This window comes from Enhydra lutris, unplaced genomic scaffold (assembly GCF_002288905.1).
Source record: "Enhydra lutris kenyoni isolate GAN:26980312 unplaced genomic scaffold, ASM228890v2 scaffoldscaffold77, whole genome shotgun sequence".
NCBI lineage: Eukaryota > Metazoa > Chordata > Mammalia > Carnivora > Mustelidae > Enhydra > Enhydra lutris.
In genome coordinates this window covers 3,379,617-3,400,680 of record NW_019154161.1, presented here as the reverse complement: position 1 = coordinate 3,400,680, position 21,064 = coordinate 3,379,617, and the positions used below count along the sequence as shown (strand labels likewise).

General features: G+C 61.6%; 1 protein-coding gene across 1 annotated transcript; it reads right to left on the bottom strand.

Moving 5' to 3' along the window:
• Positions 1–835: 835 nt before the first annotated feature.
• On the bottom strand, positions 836–20,432 carry LOC111160586 (lemur tyrosine kinase 3). Its single transcript, XM_022523781.1, has 16 exons — positions 20,392–20,432; positions 18,724–18,836; positions 17,683–17,816; positions 17,284–17,434; positions 16,696–16,772; positions 16,108–16,226; positions 12,283–12,370; positions 11,802–11,950; positions 11,274–11,358; positions 11,073–11,194; positions 10,761–10,910; positions 7,832–10,347; positions 4,909–5,324; positions 3,566–3,701; positions 3,192–3,329; positions 836–1,029 (listed from the first exon to the last, which is right to left on the bottom strand). The coding sequence occupies exons 2-16, from the start codon at positions 18,797–18,799 to the stop codon at positions 836–838; spliced, it is 4,551 nt and encodes a 1,516-aa protein (XP_022379489.1). The 5' UTR covers positions 18,800–18,836; positions 20,392–20,432.
• Between the last annotated feature and the right edge of the window lie 632 nt (positions 20,433–21,064).

Below are 21,064 nucleotides of genomic sequence, written 5' to 3'. Positions count from 1 at the left end.
CAGACAGACTTCAGGGAGGCACAGAGGAGAAACATCCAGATGCAGAAACACAAAGAAATAGTAGAATTAGGAAGAGGGTCACAGAACTCAGGCCAGGTGGAATGAGAATGTCCTGGGAGGCGGGCGCTCACAAGCAGACACAGGTAAACTGAGGTACAGGCACTGTGGGGCAGGGAGGTAGTGGCCTCAGTGGAGGCACAGGGCAGCTCTGTTCTGAGGTGTGGGGGATGTGGCCAGGAGCCATGTGGGTGCTGACCCGTCATTCCTGAGCACCCCGTCCGCAGTCCTGGCCCTCGCAGGGCCTCTGGCCACCCCCACAGCCGCCTTGGGCAAACAGGGCTCTTCCGACCGCCCTGGCCTCTCCCTGCCAACTCTTAGCGCAGGTCAGCGCCACCAGCAGCAGACGCAGCCGGGAGCCAGAGAAGCAGAGCCGCGGCCGCGCCCCGCTCAGCGCTTCCACCTTCCCGAGCCTCCATGTTCCCATCTGTGAAGTGGGCGACAGGCGGCTGACGGCGATGTCTTCGGGACCCTCCCCTCTTTGCCCCGAAACACACGCAGGCCCTGCATTCCTCCAAAAAGTTGTTTTTGTCTTTTTTAAATAATGTGAAAATGCCACGCGAAGGTTTGAACCAGAGGCCCCTCCAGGGGCCAGGCTGGGGCGGGGAGGGGAGACGCGAGATGGGGGTCCAGGTCCCCGAAGCCTGCAGCCCCTCCCTGGGGCCAGGAGTGGGTGAGGAGGGGGCCTCCGCTGTGCCGAGGGGCTCCAGGCCCGAAAGAGTTCAGTTCAGTTCCGAGAAAGGCGGCTCTCCAGGGAGGGGGGAGGGGCTTTCCTGCCTCATTTGGCACCGAGGGGGTCGGGGGGCTCAGGGGAGCCGTCCGGGGGGCTAGGGGGTGGGGGGCCAGGGCCTCCCGTTTGGCACATGGTGGGGGAGGGGGAGGGCCCAGCCTCAGGAGCCTCCCCAGAGGCGGTATCTGTGGTGGTGGCAGTGGCTCCATCGTCCACAGAGGATTCTACTCTCAACCCCTCTTCTGGGGGTGCAGGGGGGTGGGGTCGTCGGGGAGTCAGTTCTCCACGGGGCCTGAGGACAGAGGAAATGATTTACTGGGCAGATAGGCTCACAGCTTCTGTCTCTCTCGGAGTGAAAGCAAAGCCCTCACCAGGACCCACAGGGCCCCCCACATGACCTGCCCTATCCCGTTTCTGTCCTCACCAACCCCCATCCCCCTCACCCTGTCCCCTTCATGGCCACACTGGCTTCCTTGCTGTTTCTCCTGGGCTCCAGGGCCTACCCCAGGGCCTTTGCATGGTAGGGCCCAGTAGATGAGGGGTAAGTGGGCAGAGACCCACCAAGCATAGAAGTCCATACGGAAGGGGGCCCGGCCTGTACCCCCCCGCCAGGGTCTTGGGAGACAGAAAGGTCAGCCGCCTCCCTGCCCCGCCGTAGCAGAAGCATCCGCCGGATGAAGGGATTTGGGCTTTTGCACAGTTGGGCCCTCCCTTGCCTCTCCTAGTGATTAAAGGTGAAGTCACCCTGGCACGCTAGTCCCGCTGCTCTCAGCCCTGACTCACCACTTGGCGGTGTCCCATGCCCTGGACCCAACCCACTCTGTCCTCATGGGGGCCTCAGAGAAGACCTCTGGGAGGAAGTGACATTTGAGGTGGAATCTGACAATGGAGCCAAGTGAAGAGTGTGCCCTTGGCCCTGTCCTTCCTGCCCCAAATCCCAATTTACTCTCCTCTCCCTCCTGGACCCTGGCGCCAGCCTCCTGTCCAGCCTCCGGTTGGCTCCCTCACATGGCCCCAGAGGGGACTTCCTGCACCAGCGGCTACTGCTGCCCTTCCCCTAATCACAGCTGGCCCATGGCTCCCTAGTGCCTCCGGGACAAAGTCCCTTTCTTCAGCCCACCCTTAAGCCCTACAGGGTTTGCCCTCTCCCCTTACCCTCCATTCCCCCCACTCCCTAAGTAACCCACAGACGCACCCGCTTGCCTTCTGTTCCCTGAACTGGCCAAGTTCTCTCTTGCCTCAGGCGCTTGGGCAAGCTGTTCCATCTGCTAGCGCGCTGTCATCCCCTTCCCCTTCCCCTAGTTCATGACGGCCAGCCCCTCAAGTACTTGATGTAGTGGCATGGCCAAACCGACAAAGCCCTTTCCCTTTGTCAGCTGCTTCTCCAGCAGCCCTGAGTTTGCACTTATTTCCCATAACACTGTGGGGTCAGTGTCTGTGGGTGGGGTAGGTTGTTGCGGGGCTCATGGACCTTGCTCGGCACGGGATCCCGCATGCCCAGCCCAGCACCCGCACTTAAGTAATGCTCAATGGGTATCTACTTCGTTAAGCTCAGTGAGAGCTACCAGAGACCACCGCGCGTGCGCATGACCAGTCTGTGGGGGGGTGTGTGTGTGTAGGATGAAACCATGCAATCCCCTCAAGAATTTTGGGTTAGATCCTGGGATCATCCCCATTCTACAGATGGGGACACTGAGGCAGAAAGAGGGAAAGTGACTTGCTCTAGGTCACCGAGTCGAGGACAGGCAGGGCCAACAACTGGATTCGGGCACGATTTGGGGGAGCAGGAAGGCTCCTACTTTCCACCTTCTCAGCCCTATCCTCGGGAACATGTGCGTCCGCTCAGGCCAGCGCAACTTCTGCATCCAGGGGTATTCTCTAGAGCGGCAGCAGGGGGCAGCAGAGAGCCCGAGTCGCCGCAGGAGTCTCCGGGCTCAGATGGGCAAACACAATGTAGGGCCTCTGTAAGGGCCTGTTACTGTTAGTAGTAATGCCGTTGTTGTTATTGCTATGGACTCCCTGACCATGTTCTCTCTGCTCCGGTTCAGCTAACTAGCTCTGAGCACACTGGTTTTCTCTCCCTTTGTCGGCCTTTGATCAGCCTGTGCCCCCAAACGGACGTGGGATCAGGATCTGACAAGTGCCAGGCAAGAGACTGGGCAAAGATGAGCAAGACTCTGAGGGGATCCTTACAGAAGGGGAAACTGAGGCTCAGGGAAGGGGCGTGACTGCCCTGGTCTATCCGTTGGATAGACCTGGTCTGAGCTGGTTCCAAGAGTTGGGTGGAGGTTGACTGAGAGAGGAAGGGGAGAGACCGAGGAGAGAGAGGCAGGTAAATTCAGGGATGGGGACAGAGAAAGAGAGGCAGAAGTGGGGGCAGGCCCGAGGGTCTGAAGCACTGTACCTGCGGGCCGGGCGTCGGGGGCCCGGGCGGGGGGCCCCGGGGTCTCCAGCGCAGGCGAGACGGAGAAGCGGGAGAAGCACAGGGGGGGGCCTGGCGGGGGGAGGAGGGGGAAATCCTCCGCCCATTCGAAACTGCCTCCTAGCGGCGGGAAGGGGGTGGTGAGGAAGAAGAGGAGAGGACGCGGTCAGACCCTCCAGGCACTTCTGGAGCGGCTCACCTTCAGCTCCAGCCGTCCAACCCCGCCCCTCCTCAGGCACCTGTCTCCAGCAATCTACACGGTGGACAGCGCCCCAACTCTGGCCCGCCTCCAGACCCCGCCCCAGCTCCGCCCGTTCAGGCCCCGCCCCGCCTCCAGGCCCCGCCCCGCCCCTCACCAAAGCCGCTGTCGTTGCTGGGAAACCCATCTCCGGGGGTGGCGGGGTGGGGAGGCGTCGGGGGCGCTGGGGGCGTTGACGGGTCCGTGTCCCCCTCGGGGGGGCCCTGGACGCTCAGCTCGTTGGTTGGCGTCTCCTGTGGAGGTGGATTAGGGGACGAACCGTCACATGCTACCCAACAAGCAACAAAGCCCGCTAACACTTCTGGGGCTTCAGGTACCCCTATTTACAATCGCAGCCTCTGAAGAGGTGACTGGAGGCCCTGATCTAAACCTTCTAAACCTCAGGTCAGCCTTAACCCCACCCCGGCCCGAGGCTCCTCCCCTGGAGTCCCGCCCACAGCTAAGCCCCTCCACCGCAGGAATTCTCTCCTTGCTCCTTAACGCGACGCTTTCGTGGGAGCCCCCTAACCCAATACCACCTCCAAAAGTCCCGCCTTGTCTCCATGACCCCTAACTCCTTTCGATATCTCGGCCACAGGCGTTCAAGTTCGGGGCGCAGAACTACCTACCCTTCTGGTCCTCCAAACCCTTCTACCATCCTGCGCATCCCGACCCTTCCCCGAGGCCCTGAGCCCCGCACTCGGAAGTGGCTCCGCTCCAGCCCGCCAGACCCTGCCTTTGCTTCAGTGGCCCAGGACCCTGTTCATGACTCTCTTCTCGGGACCTCAGCCCAGTGTGCCCCGCTCCAGGTTGACCGAGATCCATCCACACCCATCTCGGCCCCAATCCACAAGCATCATCCCGCCTTTCCTGTTTCTTTTCAGCACGATGCTCTCAGTCCTAGTTACTCTTAACACAATCCTCAACCCATCTCTCTAAGCCCCGCCGCAGTTTCTTAGCTCTGTCCACCTCTGAACCCGCTCCTGCACTTTCTATCTTAACACCACAAGCAGCTTCTCTTATGCCCTACCTGCAGCCTCGCCAGGGCCCGCCCCTCGTGGGTAAAATCCGTTTCATCCCGAGCCGGCCCCTTAGCCTCTACCACGAGAGCGCAGGTCGACAGAACCCGCCCCAAACTTCACTTGGCCCCGCCCCCGCCGTCTAGACCACGCCCCAATCTCCTCAGCACTTTCTCCTTAGCCTCTCCGGACTCCTCCCTGACCACCAGGTATCTCCCCGCCGTCCTTCCAGACCCATTTTCACCCTCCAGACCCCCCAACCCTTACCGTCCAGCGCCCTCCCCACAGGACGCACCCTACCCCTCACTCCATGCCCCGCCCCATTCCCCAGACACCGCCCCCACACCCGAGGTCTCCAAGACCCGCCCTGTTTCCCCAGGACCCGCCCTCATCCAGCTGGCCCCTCCCCTCCCCGCGCCCCGCCCCACCCCGGGCAGCGCACCTGGTCGAAGAGGTAGACGGTCACGTCCCCGTGGAAGGAGACCATCTTGCGCTTCCTCTCCAGCTCGCTGTCCTCGGGCTCGTCGGCCCCGCGCGGAGACTTGAGCAGCCCCCGCAACGGGCGGGCCGCGTCCGCGTCGGCGCTGCTCACCACGACGGGCACCGGGGCTGCCCGCGCCCTCCCGGGGCCCCGCGGCCCCGCCGCCGCGCCCGCTGCCACCGCCTCCTCTTCCTCCTCCTCGTCCTCGTCCTCGTCCTCCCCGTCCTCCTCCGCCGGCCCCGGCGACCCCGCCCCGCCGGCCTCCCCGCCAGCCGCCCCGGCGTCCGCGCCCTCCCACGGGGGTCGCCGCGGGCCCGGCCCCGGGAACGGCGTGAGCGTGAGCGGCGGCAGCGCCAGAGAGAGCCGTGAGAGCTTGGCTGCGAGGGGAGAGACCCGGTGAGCCTCTGCTCCCGGGGAAACTGAGGCATGCCCTCCTGCCCAGCTGTGTGTCCTCGGGTAGTATCGGGCCCCAGTACGGGCCTCAGTTTCCCCTCTTGTGAAGCAAAGGGCTGCTCTGGGGCCTTTCTCCACGCAGAGTAGGAGAGATCTTCCCCCTACTCCAGGGGTTAACCCTCTCCACGACTCCCCCAGAGTCCGCATCACAAAGCCCCCACTTCTCTCTGCCATCCACCAGGTCCGAGTGCCCTGGCCCCGCTGATTTCTCAGGGCTCTGTTCCTCACCACACCCAGCCAGCCACTTGGGCCACCTCCCTATTGCTCCCACCTCTGAGCCTTTGCACAGGCTGTTCCTTCTGCCCGGAAACTCCTTTTCTGGTTCAAGTCCTGTTCAACCCCTAGCTCTGGTCTGGGCTTTCAAGCCTTCAGAGTTCTCCCCAAAGGTCAGGCAAGGCCACCAGCTCTGCACCCCCATAGCATCGAGCCGCTCCTTCCAAGCAGATGAGCTCAGTGTGTAGCTGTATTTCTGTGGTCATGTGATTCATGTTTGCCTTGCCACAGAACGGACTTGACTCGGGCTCGTTCTGGTGCATTCCCAAGCACCCAGAAGTACTCAGGCAATATTTGCGGGATTAATGAATGAATGTTCCGTGCTATGTGATATTGACCAAGGTACTTTCCCTCTCTGGTCCTCAACTGCCAGACAAAACTGGAGTGTCTAAGCATCTCAAGGTTTCTTTTCCCGGCCCTAAGACTCCCTGATCTCAGCCTGCTAGAAGGTAAGGACTCCAGGTCCCTGGAGGAGGAAACCTGGCTTCAAATCCCAAGCCTACCCTGCTTGCTCACTGTGTGCCCCCGGGCAAGGAAATCCACCTCTCTGAGCCTCTGTCCCCTCACCAGGAAATTAACAGGGGCCACTCATTCCTCCATTAGTGCACCAGTGTATGTGGGACAGGCCCTGTGGGGGCAAGGGTGGGGATGACAAGAGGGTCAAGGCAGAGCAGGGAAAAAGACTGGGTGTGGATGGGGTCACTCTCCTCCCTTCGTTCATTCCATTCCAGCTTCACTGGCCTCTTGCTTTTCCCCAAGCATGCCAAGTTAGTGCCCATCTAGGTGCCCCCCACCCGAAACACCCTTCCCCCAGATGTCCACCCAGCTTACTTCCTTCACATCTGCTCAAAAGTCACCTCCTTGAGGCCTTCCTTGACCATCCATCTCAGGGCGATGGGTTTGGGGGCTGTAAGGGAGCTCTCAAGGAGCGCTCAGGAAGGACAGGGTGATAGCCTTTGGAAATCAGGAAGGCTTCCCAGGAAGGGGAAATCTGAGTGGGGTCTTGAAGGATAAGTAGGAGTTCATGCACTTTTTTTTTTTTTTTAAGCAGGCTATTCCCAGCATCTTCCCACCCAGCAACACCCTCCCGGTGCCCCCCTCCTCCCACAATCCTCTGAAGCATCTTAGCTGCTCATCCCTGGATATTTCCCTGCTGTCTGGAGCCCTTCCTGACACAGCTGGTCACAAATTCCCCACAACAATCTCAAGGAAGGGATAGTGTTCTAATACCACGGGCTCAAAGGAAGGAAAGTTCTGTGCTCAGCCCCCTTCTGGACCCTTTCCCTCAAGGGGGGGCTGTGAGATTACCAATATAAACCAGTGGCCATTTAGAACTTTCATATCACTCCATAAGGAAATCAGGCCTCTGGGTGATTTGGGTAGAGCCACAGTCCCTATGCCGACCGCTCAACAGGGGCCATTCATCTTTCTCTTAAATCAATCCCCCTCTGCGACAAAACGCTTTCTGTATTCCTACCAAAACTCAGTTTCCAGAAAAGGCATTTCTAGTTTTCAGATCACCCATAGCATGGGGGGGTGGCGCTGGGTGTAGGGCAGAGCAAAGTCTGAAACTCCCTGGGCCCTGGCTTTGGGTAGCTTGGGGCCTGGCACACAGAGAAGGTTCGCGTGAATTGGCTTCAACCATTAAAACACGCAGAACTTCGGTTAAAAAAGGAAAAGCAGCCATGTGGCAATACCAGGTGGGCATTGCTGGCTGGAGCTGGAAAACGGCCGCATCTCCTTCTCCAACTCCCCACCGGCCCCCTCCCCACCTCTCCCTGACGGCTTCCTTCATTCCCAATACTGTCTGGCCCCCATGGGCATCTGAGTTTGAGACCCCAGGTCAAATGGAATTGCAAAGGGTCTTCGGAAGTCCTAATATTTTGAAGCCACTCAGCCCTATTAGGAAGATGAGTTATCCTCATCATCCGTCTTTGGAGGGAAACTGAGGCACAGAGAAGTAAGGTCATTTGTCCCGGGCCACAGAGCCCAGATCTGAGCCCAGGCGGGGAGGCTCCAGGGCCGGCTCTCGTTATGGTCGGCCTGACCTGTCTGCTCCTTGGCAGCCCGAGATCCTCGGCTCAGCCGTGCCTTTTGGAAGGAGCCAGGCCTCGGCCCCCCAACCTCGCTCCCCTGCTCCCAGAAGCCTCCTCCTCACCTTTGATCTGCTCGCTGTTCCCCTGAGGAGGTCCCAAGTCCAAGAACAGTCGTGGCATCTCGGGGCCCTTCCTCTCGGGCTTGGGGGGGTCCCCGTCTGTGCTGGGTGCTGTGTCTCCGCCGGCCCTGCTGTCTGGGGCCCCGGGCTCTCCCTCGGAGGAGGCCACCTCCGGCCTGGCTCTCTGCGGCGCTGGCTCCGGCCTCCTCGGCTGTGCTTCCTCCGACGGCGGCGGCTGTGGCCTCGTGCTGTCTACCCATCCGGCCTTTGCGTCCACGCCGCTTCCGAGGCCGCCGCCGGGGGCCATCCCCGTGCCCACTGGGGCTCGGCCCCCACTCCCGAGGTCCAGCCTCCCAACCCCGGGGGCTCTCGGTGCCCCCCCAGTCTCGGGGGCTCTCCTCTCGGTCCCGGGTTCCAGCACCCCGCTCCTGGGGGCTGGGCCAGTGGGGCCAGGGGCTGTCTCCCCGCCGTTCCGGGACAAGGCCACTGCGCTGGGCTCGGGGGCTCTCTCCAGCGAGGTCTCTGGGGCTGGCACCCCACTCTCGGGCACCTTCTCCCAGAGCCCTGGGGCTCTCCGAGGCCCAGTCTCTGGCAGCCTCTCCGTGTTCCTGGGGAGTCTCAGGCCCCCATTCTCTGACACCTTCTCCTCGATCTTTGAGGGTGTCAGTCCCCCATTCGCCAGCACTTTCTCTTCTCTCTCGGGGGACCTCAGCTCCCCATTCTCCAATACTTTCTCCTCCCTCCTTGGGGGTGTCACCTCCCCATTCTCCAGCACTTTCTCCAGCACTTTCTCTTCTCTCTCTGGGGTCCCTGGGCCCCCATTCTCTGCCACCTTCTCCTCGATGCCCAGGGCTCTCTGGCCCCCGTTCTCCAACACTGTCACCCCGTTCATGGGGAGGCTCGGGTCCTCGTTCAGGCTTGGGGCTTTCTTCCCGCTGCCCAGGACTGTGGGGTCCCTGCTCGGGCCCTGGGCTTTCTCTCTGTTCCCGGGGCCTCTCCCCACCTTCCTGGGTCCCGTCTCTCGGGGGTTTGCCCCCTTCTCCCCCAGGAGGTTCCTTGTCACGTCCTCCCGCAGGGACATCAGCAGCTGCTCGGTGCTCACTTGAACTACGAAGGTCGGCTTCTCCCGGGTCCCCGGCAGTGGGTGGGGACCCGGGTCTGGGGGTGGCCGGGGCGCTCCTGGGTCGGGGGGCTCGGGGGGAGCCCGTGGTCGAGGGACCCCTTCCTCCTCGGCTGCCCCCCCGCCTGGGAAGGCTCCCTCGGGGGAAAAAGGGGTCTCGGTCTCGTAGCCGCTGTCCCCCGGCTTGGGGCCCGGAGACGACAGGCCTGAGCCGGGACTGGCCACGGCCGAGGGAGGGTCGGGGGACACGGCTGGGTCCGCGGGGACCCGGGGAGGTGGCGGCGGGGGGGGGGGAGCGGGAGGTGGCCCCCGCCCGGGGTACTGGGGCGCCGCCGCCCCCATGAGGGGGTCCAGAAACTCGGGGGGGGCCGAGGCGGGGGGGGCCAGGGGCAGATCGGCTAGGGAGCCCCGCTCTGCCCGCAGGGACGAGTCGTCCTCTGGGGGATGGGGACAGCCAAGAGCGGGGTGGCCCCCCCAGCCAGCAACGGCTTCCCCCCGCTCCAGGGGCAGGCAGGAGCAGGCCCCCTCTCGGCTGCACAGGGGACAGGGTAGGGGGCCCCGGCGGCTGGGGCCAGCCCCAAGGCTGCTGCTGTCTTCCCCCGGGGAGCTGCCCTCCTCCTCCTCCTCCTCCTCTTCTGCCCACGGGGCGGTACCCCGCTCCCCCAGCACCTCGGCAGGGTCTCCCGCCAGGGTCTCCCCGGCACCTCGGCCCTCGGGGTCCCAGCCGCTCAGGAGGAAGCTGCCTGATGCCGAGGACTGGGCCGGGAAGGGCCGAGCTGCAGGGAAGAGGGGGGAGGCCCAGGTCTCGGACACCAGCTGGGGGACCTCGGAAGGGGCCTGGGAGGCCTGAGGGGCAGGCACTCCTGGGTCCAGAGGGTCCCAGTCATTGGGAAAGAGGGGCTCGGGCGGGGAGCCATGCTCCTCGAGGCGGATGTAGTACTCGCTGCTCACCGAGGGGCTGCGGGCGCTGATGACGGGCAGGACGCTGGGCGTGGACAGCGCCTCATAGAAAGGGTTGGAGGGGTTGGCATGGGGGGCCGGGGGCGCGGAGGCCGGCTGCCAAGGAGGTGCCCCCCCACCGCGGCCAGCCCCCCGCCGCGCCTTCTCCCACAGGCACTCAAGGTTGAGGCCACGGCTGCTCTCAGTGACCGTGAGCACATCGTCAGGGTCGGCCCCGGGGAAGCCATCCAGGAGGGGGAATGGTGAGGAGAGGGTCCCTGGGCGGGGCGCACTGTGCTGCGGGGGCCAGGGCCAGGGGAAGGGACCGTCTCGGGGTGGGGGGGGTGGGGGCGGGGGTCGTGGGGGACGCTCAGAGAGCAGGTAGGTGAGCTGCAGCTGGAGATCAGAAGCCGAGGGGCGCTGGGCAGGTGGCCGCCAGCAGGACTGCAGGATATCATACCTGGGGGGAGGCGGAGGCACCGGTGAGTAGGGTAGAGTCGAAGGTGTGTGGAGGGGGCAGGGAGAGACCCGGGGCGTGTGTGTGACAGATGGGGTGGCGGCGGGGGGGTTGGGGGGGACAGCAAGGCAGATGTAAAGAAATGATAGTTAGGCGGCCTCCTCTGGGCTGTGAGTTCTGCAATCGCAGACAAGCAAGCGGCAGGGTCTTTCAGCGGTGGAGAAACTAGGGTTCAAGTACCAGCCTTGCCTCAGGATTGCCCCTTTCAAGCGGCACAGACCTCCAAGCATAATAAGGGGTGGGGCGGAGCGAGTGCTGAGTGAGGCTGCGGGTGATGTGCCGAGAGGTGAGGGGCTCTGGGGCATCCTGGGGTGGGCTGGGAGGGTCAGGGGTCGGGGGTCAGGCCCTGTCCTCACCAGTAGTCCGCATAAGGCAACTTGAGCCTCGGCCGGGCCAGCTTGACGTGCTGCTGGCGGACCACGAAGGCGAGGACCTCCTCGTCTGACAGGTGGCGGTAGGGCTGTGCCCCAAACTCAAAGAGTTCCCACAGGGTCACCCCCAGGGACCTGCGGGGAGCAGAGGGCATAGAGAGGTCAGAGCCTGGCCCTGCCCCGCCTAGGGGCCTCCCCTTCGGCCTCCGTTTCCACAGCCATGGGACCCGTGACTCTTCCCCCTTCCTCGCCGCCCTAGGCTGCGCGCGGGCCCCCGGGGCGGGGGGACCCTCTCACCAGATGTTGCTCTCGCGGCTCTGGTCCACCACCATGAAGGTCCCATGCAGCTCCCCAAGGAGCTCAGGCGCCGCCCAGCGCAGCGGGATCCACAGGCGCTCGGGGGTCAGGTAGTAGTCCTCCTGGGGGGCGGGCCGGAGCCGGGTCAGGCGGGTCGAGGGCCTTCCCCCGCCCCCCGCCCTGACGGAGGGCAGCCCCCACCTTGTAGTTGCTGTGGGCTAGCCCATAGTCTCCGATGCGCACGGTGAGGTCGGAGGTCAGCAGGCAGTTGCGCAGGGCCAGGTCGCTGGGGGCGGGGCAAGGACGTGAAGCTAGACTAGGGGCAGCCTGAGACAGACTGCCCGCCTCGCCGGCACTGCGCCCACCTTGTAGGCTCCGCCTACCTTGTAGGCTCCGCCCCTTCTCCCTTCCTTGCTTTTCTCCTCCCCTGCCCCGCCTCTCCATGCATCTTCCTCTCCCGCCTCCTCCCCTCCCCTTCTGGCTCCTCCCCTCAAGGGCTCCTCCCCCTCTCCCCTATGACTCCTCCTCTCCCGATTCCGCCCCCCTCTCCTGATTCCTCCCTCTCCTCTTCTGACCCCTCCCCTCCAGAGTTCCTCCCCTCCTGACTCGCTTTCTCCCGTAGTTGAGCCCCTTCCTTGCGGCCCTGCCTCCCACCCGCATAGCCTCGCCTGCTTCCTTTAAGTAGTACCCCACACACGCTCTTCCCCGTGCCCCCCCACCGGCAGCCACCTGTGCACGTAGTTGTGGGAGTGGAGATGTGCCAGCCCGCGGGCGATCTCCAGGCCCATCCTCTGCAGTGTCCGCAGGTCTCGAGGGGGCAGCTCAGGGGACAGGCCCTCAGGAGGCCTCTGGGCCCGGAGGTAACGTTTCAGGTCCCCCTGGGAGGGAGGAGAGGATGGGGTCAGTACCACCACCCCTTCCAGGGATCCACTCATCCCGCTTATCTGAGGCGAGGATGGGGGGCGACCTCTGCACGCAGGGGGCAGCCCTTCTGAGCCTGTTTCCCCTGCGGCTTAAAAGGGCACAAGAGAACCCACCTCGCATGCTAGTTGACCGCGCGCCATCCGAGCGAGCGCTCATCTGCAGTGAGCGCTCAGGAAACGTTAGCACCTCGCGTGTGTTTTTGCCAAAGATTCCCAGGCCCCCAGGCTTGCTGGCAGCCCTCAACCCGTCCAGCCCGCCACCCCGCCCTCCCTCCGCAGACCCTCACCAGTTGACAGAATTCCATAATCAGCAGAAAGGGCAGTGTCTCCACACAGACGCCCAGGCACTGGAGGACGTTGGGGTGCTGCAGGCTCCTGGGACCAGGGCGGGAAGGCGGCAGGGTCAGGGCACAGCCGCGACCGTCCCACCACCGCAGACCCCTGTCCCTCCCCAGCCTCCCCGAGACAACAAAATTTTGCTTCCACCTCCCGGCTCCCGGCCGCACCCCCACACTCACGCTCCCTCAACACACAGCTTCCTACCCCAGGTCCCCATCTCAGGACCGCCCCACTCCTCCCCAGTTCCCAGGCCAGGCCAGACCCCCAGATGCCTCTTTGCCCTCCTTCATCTTCACCTCACCCCCGCGCATCCCCCCGCACACCCAACCCCCTCCCACCGCCCCAGCCTGGCTGGAGCTTCTTCAACTCCTGGCCTCTCTTCTCAGCCTCCTCCAGGCCTCCCTGCCTCCCGTCTCTCCCTGGCAGTCTGTCTCTGACATGCCACTCGCTGCGCAAAGCCCTCCGTGGCTCCCGCTCACCCGGGGACGGAGCAAGGCTCGATCCTGGGTGTGTCCTGCCCTTCCTCAGCATCGCTTGTCCCCACCGCGCCCCACGCATCTCCCCAAACACACAGGCACCCACTGAGACCGCAGGCCTTTGCGGTTCCGCTTCCACTCAGCAGTCCTCCTCCTCCCTCAGTCCTCGGCTTCAACATCATTTCCCCAAGAAACGTCACCGCCCTCAAGCCCCCTCTTTTAGCCTCACACTGTAGGTAAGAGTCAGGCTGGGGGGCAAGGGGAGGGTTGAATCCCGAGTCCACCTTTTTTTTTTTTTTAAAGTCATCTCTACCCCAAACGTGGGACTCGAACTCATGACCCCGAGATCAAGAGTCGCATGCTCTGGGGCACCTGGGTGACTCAGTGGGTTAAGCGACCCACCCTTGATTTCAGCCCAGGTGGAGATCTCAGGGCGGTGGGATGGAGCTCTGCATCAGGGCTGAGCGTGGAGCCTACTTGGGATACTCTCTGTCCCTCTCGCTCTGCCCTTCTCTGCTCATATGCTCTCTCTCTAATAAATAAATCTTAAGGAAAAAAAAAAAAAAAAGAGTCGCATGCTCCATCCACTGAGCCGGCCGGGCGCCCCCTGTGTCCACCTTTGGCAGGTGTGTAACCCCAGAGAAATAACTTCACCTCTTCCTGCCTCAGTTTTCCTCAGCTGTAAAATGGGCACAGCCGTAGTAACTCTCCTCAGACAGTCGTGGAGAGCAATTTCATGAGACCAGTGAGAAGCTGCCACACAGTGGAGATCCTCGCTATTATTACGGCTTTTCCGTTCCCATGTCAACACACTGTTTGATTCTCATATCGCCCCACATTTTCCTGCCTTCCCACCTTTGCAGCTGCTCTTCCCTCTGCCTGGAACATGCTTCCCACCAGGCCTGCGCCACCGATCCCTCCCAGTCAACCCCGCCTCCCCCAGGATCCTCCAGAGCTTTCCTTATGGCACTTGTCAGTCTCTGACATTTTCTTCTTAAAATTTCCTTCTTCATTTGTTCATTGCAGATCTCCTCCACTAGGGGGGGAGCCCTGCTAGGACAAGAATTTGGGGACTTTCTGTTTAGGCCGCTGTGTCCCCAGTGCCTAGACGGTGGGGGCGGGGGGGGGGGGGGGGGGGAGGCTCAATGAAAATGGGCCCAGTGAAGGCTTTTGCCCTGATACCCGGCCTGGGGGTCTGGAGGAAGTGAAAACATGCCCGGCTTTCAGGGTATAGTGAGAAATTGTCCCATTCAGGTCTGGCCAGGGGCTGGGCCCACTGGTGTGCAGTGGGGCTGGTGCCCAGCCTCACCACCTGAGTTCCAACCTTCTCCACCTGGGAGGACTGTGCCTCGCACCCCTGCCTGGTCATGAGACCAAAGTGGTCATAAGTTGCCCAGCAGGTCCCGGGGACTTGACGGACAGCTGGAGCTCTGAAGGTGGGATTTAGGTTGGCGGATGTGGAGGAAGGCTTGGACCCCTACTAGTCTGAGCCCAGGCTGGCCACTTCTGCTATCGGATCCTCTTCTGTCACCCCGGTGGGCAGGATGGTGTTTCCCATTGAATCCAGAGGAAACAGAGGCTCAGAGAAGTAAAGCGATTGGCCCAGGGTCACACAGCTGGTAACAGTGGTGGCATGGGGACTTGATCCCAGGTTGCTGGCTCTCTGAGCAAACATCTACACAGGGTGGAAGGACGCCCCCCCCACCCCGAGCTGCCAGTGTCATCCTTCGCTCTCCAACAGAACCTTCTGCGAAGATGGAAATGTTCTAGATCTGAGCTGTCGCACATGGGAGCCACTGGCCATATGTGGCTACTAAGCCCTTGCGATGTGCTGCGTGTAGCTAAGGAAATGAATTTTTCATTTGATTTCGTTTTATTTAACATAAATTTAAATAGCCATATGTGGCTAGTGTTTGCCAGCACGGGTCTAGGGAGAGGCAGGCAAACAAGCCAGCCAATGAAATATGTGTTAGGAAGAAAATGAACTAATCGGTGTGATGGAACAGACCAGGGCCCTCCTTACGTGGGAGTGTGTGTGTGTGTGTGTGTGTGTGTGTGTGTGTAAGGGCAGGCCTTTCTGACCAGGACCTGAGGAGGGGAAAGGAGCCCACTATCTGAAGCTGAGGGTGAGTGAGCCAGGAATGATATCCTAGTCAGAGGGAACAGTAAGGACAAAGGTCCTGAGGCAGGAAAGAGACTGTTATGGGAAAGGATCAGTGAAGAGGCCAGGATGGCTGGGCCAAGGGGCCCAGGGGCAGGAAGGGAGCAGGGGCAGACCTTGCAGGGTGTGTGGGCTGTACAGAGGCATGGGACTTTGTTCTGCAGGCAATAGGGAGCCATGGGAGGTTGAAGAGCGTGAGGGTGGTAAAGTCCGGCGTCTGTATGGCTCAGGGTATGCCGGTGTCTCTATGGCTCAGGGTATGCCTCACTTTTACAACTGTTTGAAAAAGGTTCTCCAATGGGGCAATTACTACCTCACGAGACATTTATGCAGCAAATGTTCATCTAGTTCTTATCTAGAAGTCCTTAGAGTGGAGGGGAGACCAAGCAGGGGAGGGACAGGGTCCTGCCTTCCCAGACCTAAGAGTCCAGTAGGGGTGGGAGGTGAGGTGTGGAAGTTCCCCAGGGCCATTTTGGGTCCGTGATGCTTTCCTCAACCACAAGCAGGGACCCAAAGCAGGGAACAACCCCTATGTACCCAGTGCTTAACACAAAATCTCACATCCTCTCAGCTGCCCTCTACATGAGGACGTTTGGCCTTCCCAGACTCACTTCCTAGATGAAGATTCTGAGGTTCAGAGTGGAGAAGGGCAGGCATCTAGCTCACCTTACGCGCCCTCCCCTCACCCTCATCATCCTGCCCCTCCTTTCATATCCCTGACTCTGCCCCAAGGAGGAACCCGAGGCTCAGAGAAGCAAATGCTGTCCATCAAGTCTCACAGCCAGGGGCGCCTGGGTGGCTCGGTGGGTTAAGCCGCTGCCTCGGGCTCAGGTCATGATTCCAGGGTCCTGGGATCGAGCCCCATATCGGGCTCTCTGCTCAGCAGGGAGCCTGCTTCCTCCTCTCTCTGACTGCCTCTCTGCCTACTTGTAATCTCTGTCTGTCAAATAAATAAATAAATAAATAAATAAATAATCTTTAAAAAAAAAGGTCTCACAGCCAGGAAGAATAGACCCAGGATTCAAACCAGGTTTGACCCCACGCAAGACTCCTCCCACTCCCTAATGGCACCTCCCTGAAGCAAACCCGGCGCTCGGGCCTCCAAGGCCCACATCCGCTGCCAGAGTCCCCGGTACCTGTAGGGCTGTGCCTCCGAGATGAATTTGCGCTGCTCCAGGGGCCCAGCACTGGCTCGGAGCTCCTTCACCACAACCTGGGCTGGGGTGTAGTCAGAGAAAATCTCTCCCAGGATCACCTGGCCAAGGGACACCGGGGAGTCAGTGCCTGCATGTGCCCCAGCCCCAGCCCCGGGACCATCTCCACCCCGCGGCATGGCTCCAGCTTCCCCCTTCCATCCGGCTTCTCCCTTCAGATCCCACCGCCCTTGTCCCCCAACAACAGATGCAGAGTGAGAGACTCACGGGCCCAGGGTCCGATGGATGCAGGGACGGATGGAAGGATGGACAGACGGACGCGTGGAGAGCCAGGTGGCGAGGCAGAGTGGTCAATGGAGTGAGGAGGGAGGCGCTGACTGACAGGTGTGGGGGGATGGAGCAGGTGGGAGCAGGTGAGAGGTGGACAGAGACGAGGGCGCTGGGTGGGCTGAGGGGCAGGGGACAGATGAGCAGTGGTGGGAGCAGGGCGGGGTGGGGGGGATGGACACAGAAGAGGAGCACAGCCCTGGATCGTATGGACCCCCCCCTCCCACCCCCAGCCCCACTCACCTTCCCAAACCAGCCACTCCCAATCTCTTGTAAGTAGCTGAGGTGCTGGCGGCTAAGGCCCAGGGGGGTGGTCATGTCTTGAGAGTGGGGAGGGGGCAAAAAGGGGAGGCCCCTTAGCCTCTCTCCCCTCACAAGTGCCACCATCACCACTCCCCTCCAATTCAGTGAGGACTGGGGTCAAGGCCGATACCAGTCTTTTTTCATTGGCTGCCCCAACATTCCCTGATGGATCTCAGCCTCCTTATTGGCTGCCCGCAAGTTCCCGGCATTCAATGCATCCCTCCCTTTGGCATTTCAAGATCCTGTGACTTGACTTCAGCCTGCCATTGGCTGCCTTTGAGACTGAGATCTACGCTGACCTCACCACTGATTGCCCCACAAGAATCCCCAAATCCCGCTTTGGATGAAGCAATATCTTCTACCAAGATGCTCTGTGACTCCCTATAGGCCGCTTCCAAGATTCCGCGGCTCCCACCTCTGTCTTTCCCCTCGGCTGCGGAGGACCTCAGTTCCCGGACCCCTGAGGGAAGACTCTCAGGACTTGCCCCCCTGTCCCGTGGGACCATCCTAGTCAAGGTGTGGAAGTACCTGAGTGAGAAGGCTGCGGGGCAGGCATCGGCAGGGAGACCTCAGCCAGCGGGAGAATGTAGACATCAGGCAGCGACTGTGAGGAGGAGGTCTCCTCCGCGGGGGGAGTGTACTCCCCGGAGCAATCCTCCCCTTCAGGGTTCTCAAACTCCTGGTGCCGGGAGAGGTGAGGGGTGGGAGAACACAGGGCTGAGACACGCCATCACCCTCCAGGTCGTTCCCTGTCTTTCTTATAACTGTCCCCCGATCGATCATGCCAGCACTCCGGATTGGCCAGAACTTCAGGCCAGAAGGTGCTCTCAGACTTACTGCCTCTCTCCCCCACCAGCCACCTGGGCTCGGGAGGCAAAGGCCTTGCTGGAGTCTTCCTCCCCACTAGAACCCCCGCATGCACCTCACCTTGAAGCCGACATCACCCCGTTTGCAACACAAACAGGTGAGGAGTAGAAAGATGAAGGCCAGCAGGCCGGAGCAGGAAATGAGGACCACGGCGTAGGGAGGAGCCAGAGGGGCCCGGCCCAGCGCGAATCCATCTGTGGGCACAGGGCTGGGCTGGGGTCCCGGCTTCAAGCCCTAAGCTCCCAGACTCCTTGCCCCTCCCATGCTGGCCAGGATTGACTACAGTTCCCATAATGCTCTGCAACCAGGGACTCCTTGACAGAGGAGCCGGATGGCCTCCGGCATTGTGGGAGTTGTAGTTTAAGGCCTTCTCAGGTGGTTGTGTTGGGGGTGGGGTCCCTCCTCTCGCCCCAATCTGGGACCCCCCCATCACCCCACCGCAGGCCTGGAGGAATTCCAGTGAGGACTGAGGGAAGGAGGTGTCATAGTGGAGCCTGGAGCTCTCAGATTTTAAAATACACTCCAACGGACAGTCTCGTTACCCCCTATTTGGGCAAGAGGATGAGCCCCCCAGCTGCAGGCGGGGAGAAGAGTCTTTGCCCCGCGCTGGAACCCCCTCGTTCCGGGGGTTGAGGCCTGTCTCTTTTAGGGACTCGGGGAGCACACATGTCCTCTGTCCCCAGCCCAAGCCCCTGTGAAGGGAACTCCGCAAGCCCTGGGTCTCCCCCAAAAGCTAGAGGCAGCCTCCTATGCTGTGTCCCCCTTAGAAATAGTATTCCTCCCCTCTGCCCCCAATTCTCCCAGAGGCCCCGTCCTTCCCGGCTCCCTGCACACACCTGCACACACATATGCGTGTGTGCACACACACATGTTGCCCAGACGGACCCCCTCCCCACCCAGCCCCCAGCCTTCCTCCCACAGGCCCTGCTGACAGCGGCACCGTCCCCGCGCCTTTCCAGGCCCCGGCTCGGCTGCGGGGAGACGCGCACGCAGGTGATGGAGCCGGAGCGCCGCGGACCGACCCCCGGGCAGGCCCGGGGTGGGGGTGGGGGCTGCCGGACAGCCGGATGGCCGGACAGCTGGATGGCCGGACAGACTCACCAGGGTGGGCCGGAGACGCCAGGCAGCCGGAGGCGGAGACGGCCGCGAGGAGGATGAAGGCGCCGGGGCCAGGCATCTTGTCGAGGATGGAAGGGAGGTGGAGGTGGTGGCGGCTGGGGAGGAGGGGGGGGGCGGGCCCTCAGCCCCCAGCCATGGGGACCCGCGCGACCCTGGCCTCCCCCCGGCCCAGGAGAGGGGCAGGAGACGCAGGACAGGGGGAGGGAGGGGCTGCTTACTGGCTCAGGTACCCCCCTCCCCCTCTTTGAAGGGACAGACAGATGAAGGGATGGAGAGGCGGACAGAGGAGAGGAGCTGGGGAGGCAGGGTTGCTGGGGTGGGGGGGGGGGGGGGGTAGGAGGGGGGGGAGAATGAGGGCCCCGCCCCCGAGGGCAGCCAGGATTGGGGGAGCAGAGAGCCTGTCAGAGGAAGGGTGGGAGGAGGGAGGATGGAGGGAGGATGGAGCGTCGTCATGGCAACTGGCTCCCCAGTAGCATTGGCTGCCAGGAGGGAGGGGAGGAGGAGGGACAGACAGGGACCAGCAGACCCTTGTGGGGGGCGCAGGGCCCACAGCGCCTGGCCCGGACACTGCTGTGACACACTATCAGCATGGACACGTGTGCTCCACGCCGAGATGCAGATGTCGGGGAGGCACACACAGCCCACACTCGCCTGACACACGTCGCAGAGACCCTCATAGACAAGCACATTGCATACAAAGGTGGACAGCCATCGGCAGACGGGGACACGTACACGTCACACACAAAGACGCAGGGACGATGGGCTGCACTGGGTACGCACCGGCAGGCCGGCCCCCGGCACAGATGCACCCCATCAAACAAGAACAGAAAAGCATCACAAAGACCCACACATGCCACAAAGTCAAGCCCCAAATCCACAGACACCTACACCACAGACAAAGATCCAGGCAAACCCCATGGGGACTTGCCGAGGCACACAGTCACAACATGTAGACATTCCACAAATGGGCAACAAAGAACACCCATCAACACCAACCTCACATACACGGACACACAGACACATCACACACATACACACAGGCATCACTTTCACAGATACACACACAGACACAGACACATGACATACACTCAACACAGATACATGTACCACGAATATACGAAGACACACAGCAGATCAAGAAGAGACATGTATCACAAACATGACAACACACACAGCACACACGTATTCACAGGTACCTAAAAGATACACAAACCCACACTTGACTCCCCTGAACACACAGACCCATGTCCCATACCCAGATACGCATGGACAGCCACAACTCACATGTGCATAGAGACACAACACATTCAAAGAATTACACGTGCATACAAAGCTACACAAATCATATACAAAAATACACACAGACACATCATACACCGACACACACAGACACATTTCTAAACATAGTCATAGGGATTATACATAAACACACACACCTCAGATACGTAGAGGCAAAGTTACACACATCACGTACTTAAACACATGGACAGACACATTACAAATACACACACGTTTCACACAAGGTCACAAAGACACATTGCCCATTATTTGCACACATCACATACCTAAATACACAGGGGAACACACAGCACATACCGAGAAGCGGACACGCACTACACTTACAAAAACGCGCACATCACAAATACCCACATTTCCTACGAGGTTACGCGGCCATGACATAGCCAGAGACGCCTCCGTCATACAAGATACATAATCATAGTTTATTTTATTGATTTATTCTTCTGACCATTCACTCTACGCGGGGCAGTGTTCTCAGCGCTTTACACAACAGCGCTCTGAGACGGGTACTTTGATCAGCCCCATCGTACAGATGAGGAAACTGAGTCAGGGCGAAGTGCGGTGGCCTGCCCCAGCCGGGCAGGGGCAGAGCTGGGGACTGGAACCTGGTGCGACAGGGACACAGACAAAACAGACAACGACGCACACATCACGTGCCAGGCCGCCGCCGTCGGGGGGTTCACACCCCAGCCCACAGCACCCCGAGCTGCAGACACACCGGAAGCACGGCCTCCCACCCCGCGCGCGGACGTCCCCGCCGGCCGTGAGCACCTGCGCTGCGTCCTCCCGCGTGAGGCCGGGCCGGAGCTGCGCATCCCAGACGCAGTCCCGCCGCGCCGCGCGGCGGCGACCCGGGCCCCCCTCCCCTGCGCGCCCGCCCCGCCTTCGCCCCCCAGCGGAGGAGGGGGTGTCCAAGACCCCCCACCCGCAGGGACGCAGCGGGAACGCGCGGCTCACGCAGCCAGCGGCGCGCAGCCTGCCCCATAGAGTGGGGGGTCCCGGGGAAGGAGAAGGGGCGCCTCTC

Bases quoted from the DNA above. Each gene is read 5' to 3' on its own strand.
- LOC111160586 (XM_022523781.1), bottom strand. From the start codon at position 18,799: ATGCCTGGCCCCGGCGCCTTCATCCTCCTCGCGGCCGTCTCCGCCTCC. The intron at 17,817-18,723 runs GTGAGTCTGTCC...CTGTGCCCACAG, and splicing joins GGCGTCTCCGGCCCACCCTG to ATGGATTCGCGCTGGGCCGG. The intron at 1,030-3,191 runs GTACAGTGCTTC...CTGCACCCCCAG, and splicing joins CCCCGACGCCCGGCCCGCAG to AAGAGGGGTTGAGAGTAGAA.